Here is a 12,289-nt window from a genome sequence, read left to right on the forward strand (position 1 = left end):
GACTCATAATGAAAGATGTTATGTTTCAAATGGCCATTATTCTAAGAGTAGTAAGTTAATAGACGGCACAGCCATTTGCACAGATGATTCTCCTTTTAGACCATGAAAAAGTAGCCAATTTATTTCTTGTATACAGGGTGATTCATATATTTCTCCCCTGGTTTATGAAGGTTATTCCTGAGGTTATTTGAAACAGAAAATGTAAATAAATGAATGGGATCACATTCATAATTACATAGTTATGGTAATTTCAAAACAACAGAAGAAAACTTTTATTTCACTAACAAAAATGCAAAAAAGAATTAAAATATAAACAATTGATTGTTTATGTATGAGTCTCTTTCATTTAGAATGGATTTAAATAACATTTTCGGAAACACCTCCCTGAATCTCAAGTCAATTGTCCGCACGGGTTTGAACCACACTTGTAGCATTTTGCAGCTTCACACATTTGTTCCATATTGTCTCTGTGGCATCCAGAATGAGCTGAAGCAACTCTTCGTGTATTTATACCTTAATCTGATACACGATGTCTTTCATCCACCCTCAGATGAAGTAATCTAAGAATGCACATAGTTATAGCAACAAAAATGGCTAGCGCTCCATTCACTATGACGTATTTCGAAATGTGTTGTAACTCTGTAATTATGAATGTGATCTCATTAATTTACTTATATTTTTTGTTCAAAATAACCTCAGGAATCACCTCCATAAACCAGGGGAGAACTTCGTGAATGACCCTGTATAAATGTTGTAAAATACACAGCAAATTTCATTGTGAGGTTCAAGCCATTTACACTTCATTTCAATACTTACTTGTTTGCGTACACTGATACAAAAATATAGTTTCCTTATCAGACTCTAAAGCTTCAATCCAGGCCACATGTTCAGCTGCTACATTCCTTTATGAAAACTCCAGTCCAGTATATGATGTAACAGATAAAAAAATGGTTCCTTGGACATCCCAGCCATTTCATGAACTTGTGTGTTGTTTTTGCAGTTTGCGGGATCAGGTTGTGGGAATGGAGGTGGTTGTGGGACCGCAGGATGTTGGGACCATGAAACCACCAATCACAGCCTCACAGAAACTCCTGGATGAAGAACTTGAGGTAAGCAAACATTTCAACTTCACTAATTTTGATTTCATAACAGTTCTCTTAAATTGAAAGAATTATAGGCTGGTACAGTTCTCTTCTTTCCTGTAATGGAGAATTGTATTTACTAGCGTAATTTCCCCCAAGAATTTTAGGACATGTTTTTCAGAATTTTATTTATCTCGTGTAATGCCACCTCTTACAGTAAATAAAATTGTACACTTCCTTTTCCCTTCAAGAGCTTCTTTTGTGAAGTTTCCAATTGTCAAAAAAATAAGCATGAGAAACCCACGATCATTATCCATCCCTTCTACAGTAAGATCTCAATATGTCAGAGAATAAGATCATTTGTACTTTATTTTCAAAACTATGTTATAATGCAAAACGGAAGTTTTATCCAAACTGAGTTGTTTTGATTCCACATTAGATAATTCAGAGTTAGTCCACAACATATTTTACCCTTTTATTTACTGTAGCTGTGTTTAGAGTCCATGTAAGATTGAACAAACTCACTACAGCTGTATAAAACTAGGACTTAATTTTAAAATTGTTCTATAACACGAAGAAATGATTTAAGTTAATCAAAATGTTACTGTCTGCAACAAATACACACAGTACAATCAACGAGATTTTAAAACGTTCTACTTCAGTTTCGATTTGTTTTCCCCAATAATTTATTATCTACTAACTGTTGAAGTTCACTCAATGGCTTGAGAATCAATCATTCTTGCTAGAAACAACGCAGTACAAAGATTGTATGCACGCAACATGGTTTACTTTACATACAGTTCTATGTTTCCAGCCATCACGTTCAAAATAAAAAGAGATACACATAGTACATAAAAATCTGCTATCAAGAATACATGAAATAAAGATGCAAAAGTTAAAAAAGATATTTTCGTACGTAATAATGAAATGATCACAAATAATGATAATGTAAACATAAATAATACATTATGCAACAAGCCTATAATGGTAGTAATTAAGACGCGAGTATGTATGTTTATGAAATGAGCGCAAGCGAGTTTCATAATTTTATATGAGTATTTTTCGACCATATTTCTAACTTGAAATTATTCATAAGTATTCATGTTATGGTTATGTAAGTGAGGAGCGGAACTGACCTAAATTGTGAGATATGCGCAGACGCGAAAGTATTGATTTTTTCCGAGGAACGAATGTGTCATTGACCTTGATATAATCTAGAGAATAAATGAACATTAATTTTGATATAACCTGGAAATTGATTTAGAATTGAAAAACGAGATGACAAATTGAATTTATTTGAATATTATTTACAATTATCGCTAATTATTATAGTAACAGAACATAACCTTCTGCGACAGTATTGGATTTCCAGCCTCCGTGACGTTTCCCTAGTTGTCTTTCGATTGTATATCCGAGAATAATCGAAAACCTGAACTTCAATGAATAGGTGTACTTTAATGACATGCATTAAAGGACTGCTACCAGGTGTATAATTAGTACATTTCGGCATGGTCGAGCATAAATATCTTTGCATTACAATGTATGGGATTTTGTAGGGGATTTAAAATATGCACGCAAAACTGAAAAGTGCGGTAAATTGAAGTCTGTTATAGTGAGACAGTACTGTATAATGAAAAAGTCTATACGCTTATGACATGAAAGATGATCTGGATTTATTTTACTGACAAATATAAATTCAAAAACGTACAAATCTTTCTAATCAAAATGCAAACAATACACAATCAAGATCTGCTAAAATATCATGGTACTGAATTGACTGAATCTGATGACCATAAGCGAGGAAAAGCAGTTCAAAGATATGAGAGCGCATGTCCTTAGAGGGAAATTTAGGGCTGTGGGAAAAATGTGATAGTTCCAAGGCAATTGGGCACTTGTCTCACTCCATTTTTGGTCTGATGTGTGCGTGGATTTTTCTCTCCTCCATCTTTGCAATCAATCACTGTATGAAATGTGGAGCAATACTGATTTTCTGTATGTCCTTGCAGGATGTGTCCCAAGCTATTGCTGACGTCGAGAAGATGGAAATGGAGAAGCAAGCGAGTAAGAAAGAAGAAGTGGAGAGTAAGCCAGAAGCAGACACCAAGGAGGAAAACATCGAAGTAGAGGAAGAGAAGAAAAAAGAAGCGGAAGAGGTGTCGGAAGATGTAAAAATGTTGATGGACATGCCTATTGTTGTTGAGGAAGCCACTCCTGAGCCCCAGACCATAGCAGAGGTTGTAGAGGTGCCAGCCCACGGCACTGCTAGTGGTGATCTGGACATCATCATCGTTGACAGCAGTACTCTGGGCGGTCAGGAGGAAGTGCCGCAGGACACGGAGTGCCAGGTGGTTGAGGTGGTTCTGGATGGGAAGACCAGCGACGGGAGTAAGCAGGGAGAATCTAGTGACGATTCTGTGACTCTGAACACCAGTGAACAACTGAATGACAGCAAAGATAGCAAGGAAGATGTGTCAGCTGATCAGGAGGAAGCTTGTGTGGTAAAGGAGGAAGACCAGGAGAGTGTCGTCGTGAAGGAAGATAAACAGGAAGTTGCTGCTGACAGTGATAGTGCTGAAGTCACTGTGATCAGTTCCACTGTCGAGGAGGACGATAAGGACCTTTCTATGGACGAGGGGTCTAGGATTGAAGTTGTAGCAATTCAGATGCCTTCTCCAAAAACAGAAGAGAGCTCAAAGGAAGTAGTGAAGGAAGATAAAGATGAAGAAAAAAGCGAGGAGAAAGAGGAACAGACCGAGGTTAAGGAGGAAGGAGAAATGACAACAACTGAAGAAAAGAATAAAGAAGATCTTGTGATTAAGGAAGAGGAACCTGAAAAAAATGACGAAAACAAAGCTCCTGTGGAGGAAGCGAAGGAATCGGAGACGAGCGAAGATTCTAGTGAGCAGAAAGTGGAGATTGCAGATGATAAGAAAGAAGTGCCAGTAAGTGAAGTTGAGAGCGAGGTGGTTGAAGAAAGTACAGAAGAGAAAGTCGAAGACAGTGTGAAGAAAGAGAAGGAAGCTGAACCTGAAGCAGATGAGAAACCTGGCGAGACATCTGAAGCTGAGAAAGAAGCGACGACGACAACAGAACAGGTGGAGGAAGAGGTGAAGCAGATCAAGGAGACGGTGAAGAAGGAGCCGAAGAAGAGGATCACTGCTGAAGACAGGCTCGATGCAATTGCAGAAGATATCATGTCTGAGTCGTACGAGGCTGCAGAGAAAGCGAGTGAGGCCACAGAGGAAGACGATTCCAGAGCAGACAGCAGTGAGGACGAGAAGAAGGCTGATGAGAAGTCGTGGGTTGTGGCAGAGCAGGTCGAAGAAGTTGCCAGGTAGGCAGCTTGTGTGTCTTTCAACACAATTATGCATGCAACGCTAATGAAGACTTGTATTTTATTTTTTGGTAATTACCGGATAGAGGAAGAATTTTGGTCCTGGGAAAATCCGTTTTCATATTTCTCACATGCTATCAGTGTTTTATGCATTTCCTAATATCTCGCTGCCTGTCAGGTTACTTGTACTATTTTTTATTTATTTATTTACATATTTACTTATTTGAGTAGTTTAATATCAAAGACGGACATCTGTTGTCTCCATAGTCTTGATCTAGAGGCACTTTTTTGTTTCACAGTGTTGTTTGCAGTATTTTAACACAATTTATTTTTATAAATGTAGTGTTAGAGTTTGTATATAGTTTCACCATAACTGAAAAAAGCATGAAAAAATGTATAAGAATCCACATTATCTAAATTTCATCTGAAGATCAGATGTCCGCCTTTGATATTAAGCTACTCATTTATTTATTACTTATGTACTTATTTATTTATTTGTTTGTTTGTTTATTTATTTTGTTTATGTATTTATTTATTCACATATTTCTTTATTCACTTCTTTATTTATTTACCATATTTACCCACATAATGAACGCAACCCAATTTTTCACTTTTAAATCAAAAAAAAAAGTTCCCCACATAATAGACACATAGAGAAATGTGAATCTGCGACAAATTTATTTATTACTTATTATTTATTTATATATATATATATATATATATATATATATATATATATATATATATTTATTTATTTATTTTGAACTTACGTATTTATATGCTTATTTATTTACTTATTTATTTTATTTATATATTTACTTATTGTTTTATCACTTATTTACCTATTTATTTATGTATTTATTTATTTTTTTTTGTGCTTATTTATTTAATTATTTATTTTTTATGTGCTTATTTATTTACTTATTTATTTACCATATTTACCCACATAATGAACGCAACCCAATTTTTCACTTTTAAATCAAAAAAAAAAGTTCCCCACATAATAGACACATAGAGAAATGTGAATCTGCGACAAATTTATTTATTACTTATTATTTATTTATATATATATATATATATATATTTATTTATTTATTTATTTTGAACTTACGTATTTATATGCTTATTTATTTACTTATTTATTTTATTTATATATTTACTTATTGTTTTATGACTTATTTACCTATTTATTTATGTATTTATTTATTTATTTTTGTGCTTATTTATTTAATTATTTATTTTTTATGTGCTTATTTATTTACTTATTTATTTACCATATTTACCCACATAATGAACGCAACCCAATTTTTCGCTTTTAAATTTAAAAAAAAGTTCCCCACGTAATAGATGCATAGAGAAATGTGAATCTGCGACAAATTTATTTATTACTTATTATTTATTTATATATATATATATATTTATTTATTTATTTACTTACTTATTTAGGACTTACGTATTTATATGCTTATTTATTTACTTATTATTTTATTTATATATTTATTTATTGTTTTATGACTTATTTACTTATTTACCTATTTTTTTTTTTCATAAGTGTATATTATTTTTGGGAGTGTTTTTTGTAAGTAATTTTATGAGGTTGTTATTGATATGCTGATAAATTATTTGTACGAGTAATTTTTTTTTCTATTGTACTGTATATAAAGTTATTCATCTATTTTAAAACTCCCATTGTTAATGTTATCACATCGTTTCATAGCTTCACGTATAAACTAATGCAAACAGAAGTGTGATGTTTTACTCTTGTATAGAATGTGAAATCCAGTTGTATTTCGGAAGTTGTATTTTGTGTATCGCTGTTTGAATAACATTGTCAAGAACATCCACCATGTCTGTTACAGAAGTGTATTTATTTATTTATTTTTATGCTTATTTATTTATGTGCTTATTTATTTACTTATTTATTTATGTGCTTATATTTACTTATTTATTTGTTTATTTATTTATTGTTTGTATAATTTTTCCCTCGAAATCACTAATAATATTAGTAAACTGTTGAATATTATGCAACAGAAATTTTTACTATTAGTAATTTATAGCTTGTGATTTGTAAATGTATTCTAATAATGTCAGTAAGATCGTGCAACAGGGCTGGTTGTCGGTATTTTAGTTCTTTTTGTCCTCCTGTCTTTCCTTTCTCTCCATTTTAGTCTTTCTCTCTTTGTTTGTCGCTCTCTGGTTGTCGCGAGTCTCCCTACCTTGCTGTAGCTGTAAAAGTTTCTGTTAATATAATTACAATGTCTGCACAACAGCACTGGTGGCAAAACGTGGAAGGAGGAAGATGAGGAAGAAGATGAAGAAGAAGAGAAGAAGGAGAAGGGGGCAGGGGACGAGCTGAAGCAGACGCCCCACAAGACCACCACCGTGCAGAAGGCAACTGTCAGGGCTGACACCCCCTCCACCGAGGATGACAAGACCAACGATGCTGTGGAGCCCCCACGAGGCAATCGGCGTCGAGGGGCTGCTGCCACGCCTGTGGACTCCGTCCCCAACAGCCCTGCCGCTCCTCTCACGTCAGTACACAGAGCGCTGTCAATAGATTTAGTTTTAACCTCGTCTTCTGACATCTGTTTTCCTGCTAATCACTTTATTTTATGTTATGGTAATTGGCACTTCTGAAATTTGACAAGCACTGCCTAGGTTCAGCTAGCTGTATTTAGTTTTGTCTTCCAATTAGTACGTGAGTGTATTCCAATAGTAACCAGCAGACTAAACAGTGTTAGCAACTCTCAGAGTTGAAATTATGGCATTCAAAGTAAAAAAGAAAAAGTATAACCATATTTACTCTGTGTACGTTGTACAACTGCTACAAATTCTTCATTTTCGTCACATCAGGCACTAAAATTTATAGATATAATGTGAAGTAATTATACTTTTGGGTGGCAGTACTGTTTGCAATTGCTGTGAAAGCTTAAACAAAACCAATATCAAACATGCTGCTGCTTTATAGTTGCATGCAGCAAAATAAATGAATGAATAAATGGAAAAAAAAAAGAAATAAATGAACAGATAATTAAATAAACAAAAAAATAAATAAATGGATGAATGAATAAATAAATAATATATTTTTTCCCCCCAATGCCACCAGGTTGTCATTTGATATTTCTGTTCTCTCTCCTGGCAATGGCTTATTTGTAACCCACTTTTGAGGTTGGGGCACCTGGAAGGCAGAGTTATGCTGCCCCGATGATATTATGATAGGATGATTATGAATATGGAGTGTCAGGAGAGGTCTTAAAGTCTTAAACCTAAGCTTAATCTAATTTCCAGACCATGGATGAACACGGAAAGATTTCCCTTTAAAGAAAAATTCCTGTGTTGTAACCGGGAATCGAACCCCGGTCCTCATGAGCTGGAGTCAGTAGCTCTGACCACTAGACCATGAGACTGGTCAAAGTAAAAAAAATATTAAATAAATAAATATTAAAATAAAGAAATAAATGTATGAATGAATAAAGAAATACATAAGTGAATAAATGAATACATTAATGAATGAGTAATTAAATAAATAAATGAATAATTTAATACATAAATGAATAAATAAACAAATGATTAAATAAATAAATGTATGTCACCATGATTAAATAAATAAATGGATGAATGAATAAATGAAATGAAAAATGAATGAATAAATAAATAAAAATAAAATATGAAATAAAAAATAAATGAATGAATCAATAAATGGATAAATTAATGAATACATAAATAAATGAATGTATAAGTAAATGAATAAATGGATGAATGGATGAATAAATAATGAAATGAAGAAATTGAGTAAATAAATAAATTACTAAATGATAAATATATGAATGAATAAATGGATAAATGGATGAATAAATAATGAAATGAAGAAATTGAGTAAATAAATAAATTACTAAATGATAAATATGTGAATGAATAAATGGATAAATGGATGAATAAATAATGAAATGAAGAAATTGAGTAAATAAATAAATTACTAAATGATAAATATGTGAATGAATAAATGGATAAATGAATAATGAAATGAAGAAATTGAGTAAATAAATAAATTACTAAATGATAAATATGTGAATGAATAAATGGATAAATGGATGAATAAATAATGAAATGAAGAAATTGAGTAAATAAATAAATTACTAAATGATAAATATGTGAATGAATAAATGGATAAATGGATAAATGAATAATGAAATGAAGAAATTGAGTAAATAAATAAATTACTAAATGATAAATATGTGAATGAATAAATGGATAAATGAATAATGAAATGAAGAAATTGAGTAAATAAATAAATTACTAAATGATAAATATGTGAATGAATAAATGGATAAATGAATAATGAAATGAAGAAATTGAGTAAATAAATAAATTACTAAATGATAAGTATGTGAATGAATAAATGGATAAATGGATGAATAAATAATGAAATGAAGAAATTGAGTAAATAAATAAATTACTGAATGATAAATATGTGAATGAATAAATGGATAAATGGATGAATAAATAATGAAATGAAGAAATTGAAATAAATAAATTACTAAATGATAAATATGTGAATGAATAAATGGATAAATGGATGAATAAATAATGAAATGAAGAAATTGAGTAAATAAATAAATTACTAAATGATAAATATGTGAATGAATAAATGGATAAATGGATGAATAAATAATGAAATGAAGAAATTGAGTAAATAAATAAATTACTAAATGATAAATATGTGAATGAATAAATGGATAAATGAATGAATAAATAATGAAATGAAGAAATTGAGTAAATAAATTACTAAATGATAAATATATGAATGAATAAATGGATAAATGAATGAATAAATAATGAAATGAAGAAATTGAGTAAATAAATAAATTACTAAATGATAAATATATGAATGAATAAATGGATAAATGAATGAATAAATAATGAAATGAAGAAATTGAGTAAATAAATAAATTACTAAATGATAAATATATGAATGAATAAATGGGTAAATCAGTGGGTAAATAAATACATGACTGAATAAATAGATAAATAAATAAATAAGCAAACAAGTTAATAGATAAATATTGGAAATACTGTAGTTGGTTTAGTGCTGGTACTCTCTGAGTTGCACTGCTGTCCAATGCCGCAATGTATATTTTCTGCAGTAAATTGCACACAGAGGACATTCTTTGTTATCAAATGAAGTAAAATACTATCTTGCTTTATAAATTGTACTCCGTAAGTAGATACTGTTTGTGTAATTGTTTGCATAAATTGACATAGAACAGCTGCTCACACATTGTATGGGTAGCCACTTAGAATACTGTTTTCATATTTACGAGCATATAGATGATTTGTGGTTGCACTTATTCATGAATTATCTTGAATGTGTGACATCAGTGGTTAGGTGTTCATGTGTGACTTGCTGTTGCAGCGATGAAGATCGTGAATACAGAGCTTGGAAGAAAGCCATCATGCTCGTGTACGGACGGCTAGCAACACACAAGTATGCCTCATTATTCCTGCGTCCAATCACAGACGACCAGGCTCCGGGCTATAGCAGTATTGTACACAGGTATCCTTCATTTAGTTAAATTCGAGAATAATCTTAAATAAAGAACTACAGTTGCATTCAACATCTTATCATTTGTAAATAGTCTCTGCACTTTAAAAGGACATTAAAAAAAGAGTTACATGTATCTTATCATTAGGGGGCAGATGTTGATGACCTAAAAATCTACTTAAAATGATCATTAAAATGCCCTTAAACTAATGGAAAAATGACATGAAATTATAAGAAAATGACATTTAAATATTATTCACCGTACTCGCACCACAACTTCTTAAAAATTAGTCACCATTTTTCAATGACTGCCCTGCAACTATCAGAGAGAGGAGGCAACTTCCTGGAATTTGACTAACATAAAGGAAAAGAACGTGCAACAAAATGAAGGTTTTAAGGGAAATCTATAGATTTTAATGAGGATTCACTCAGGGGTGGTCCATGTCAGTGCCTTCATTCTCCGTCTCTTCCTCCTTCCGCACTTCACGTTTGTTACCAGTTCTTCCAGATGAGGGAGTGTGAAAGACAAAACAAATTGTGGGCATAGCGTGCATTCTTGAAATTTTTGTGTTAAAAATACTATATACTACAGTAGACATCCCTTCCGAACCATGTTGAGGACACAACGGCCTGTCCAGGACATAGTGAAAGTTTCCCCCCTTCCAAACATAAATTCTAAAGACACCCTCGTACCGACAAAAGAACAGTAGCAGTCAAAGCCATCACTTAAACTAAGCTGTTGTCAAGCATTTTATATTACTTCGTTGTGTGAAGTGAAGCCTTCAGTGGAATGAGGGATGGACTTTAGAGTCTGTTCCAAACTATAAAACTCAAACTTCACTGTTATTCACTTATTCAGTAGGTAATTACTACTGACCTATTTGGTCAGAAAATGATTTAACAGACCTATTGGTAAAGAAAAAATTAAATGCATCCCAAATGATCTAAAAGTTCTTCAAACTATTAATCAATCAATCTTCTTAATGTATCCAGCTGTTTGCTGACAACATAAAGGCCACTGTAGTCTATTCAGTTGTAGTTTTTCATGAGAAATGAGGGGTATTTTGATCGGTGTTCATTATAGATGCCTGTTGCTAGTAGCCAGAGGTGGGGTGTAGTCAATATATACAGCAGGGCTGTGTCTTCTGCAACTGGTACTGATGATTTTAATTTACTTCTTTTGTGGTTTACGGATGGACAGTATAGAAGAATGTGTTCATCATGATTATTACACCACAGACAAGTAGGATTAAGAAAGGTGAAATCGGTGTAGGTACAATTGAGTGACAATGAGACCTGTTCTGGCTCTTGTTAAAAATGTTTGAACATGTCTGGGCAAGTTTCTTTTTTATGTATAGAATCGGCTAAATAAATTAAAAATTCCACTGAGCAGTTGGCAAAAAAAAAAAGTTTCATTGATAACATATTTTGCATTAAGAATTACTACAATATTTTTACTGAAGATAGGGCTAAAAGCTGACAATTAGAAGAAATAAAATCATATTATCATTTTACACTTATTAAACTACGTACTGAAAAACGATAAAAACCAAAATGTCATTTTTTTGTCAAAATTCGGTGTACAGACTCCCCTTGTAGGAAGAAGCTGTGTGTAAAAGACTTGATTGTGTTGTGTAGGCCCATTGACTTGCTGACAATCAAGAAGAACATCGAGCTGGGAGTGACTCGCACGACTGCAGAGTTCCAGCGCGACGTGATGCTGATGTTTCTGAACTCCATCATGTACAACAAGAGCAGTCACTTCGTGCACAAGATGGCGCGCCAGATGCAGCAGGAGGGCATGCAGCATGTGCAGGTGCTGCAACTTACTTACCTATCTACACCTGTCTCTGTGTCTCTTCTAAACCATTTGTCCACTTTCATACATTTTCAGTGTTTTAAGTACAGACAGGCAAAATATGAAATTTCATGTTGTAAACCATTTATATCAGTATGTGAACAAGGATTTTCATGGTTCACGATGTGTAGAATGCACTTAACTTATTCTGTATGGTTGTGAAACTTGGACTCTCATGTTGAGAGAGGAACAGAGACTAAAGGTGTTTGAGAATAAGGTGCTTAGGAAAATATTTGGGGCTAAGAGGGATGAAGTTACAGGAGAATGGAGAAAGTTACACAACACAGAACTGCACGCATTGTATTCTTCACCTGACATAATTAGGAACATTAAATCCAACGTTTGAGATGGATAGGGCACGTAGCACATATGGGCGAATACAGAACTTAATATGAATAATGAACCTCCTGTTTGAAACTAGCTACAGAAAATTAAAAAAATGAATTATATCATCAGCAAATATACTCTGGCTG

The 12,289-nt window shown here is 32.6% G+C and overlaps 1 protein-coding gene across 6 annotated transcripts in view; it reads left to right on the forward strand.

Annotated features, from left to right (window-relative positions):
- Positions 1 to 12,289, forward strand: part of Brd8 (Bromodomain containing 8) — a 67,731-nt gene that overhangs the window by 42,912 nt on the left and 12,530 nt on the right. For all 6 annotated transcript variants that reach the window (XM_069844039.1, XM_069844047.1, XM_069844054.1 and 3 more), the window contains 5 exons: positions 1,001 to 1,109; positions 3,089 to 4,416; positions 6,687 to 6,947; positions 9,830 to 9,970; positions 11,597 to 11,774. In XM_069844039.1, coding sequence (XP_069700140.1) covers positions 1,001 to 1,109; positions 3,089 to 4,416; positions 6,687 to 6,947; positions 9,830 to 9,970; positions 11,597 to 11,774 — 2,017 coding nt within the window. The remainder of the gene's footprint in view (positions 1 to 1,000; positions 1,110 to 3,088; positions 4,417 to 6,686; positions 6,948 to 9,829; positions 9,971 to 11,596; positions 11,775 to 12,289) is intronic.

The sequence above is a fragment of the Periplaneta americana genome, chromosome 2 (genome assembly GCF_040183065.1).
Source record: "Periplaneta americana isolate PAMFEO1 chromosome 2, P.americana_PAMFEO1_priV1, whole genome shotgun sequence".
NCBI classification, from domain to species: domain Eukaryota; kingdom Metazoa; phylum Arthropoda; class Insecta; order Blattodea; family Blattidae; genus Periplaneta; species Periplaneta americana.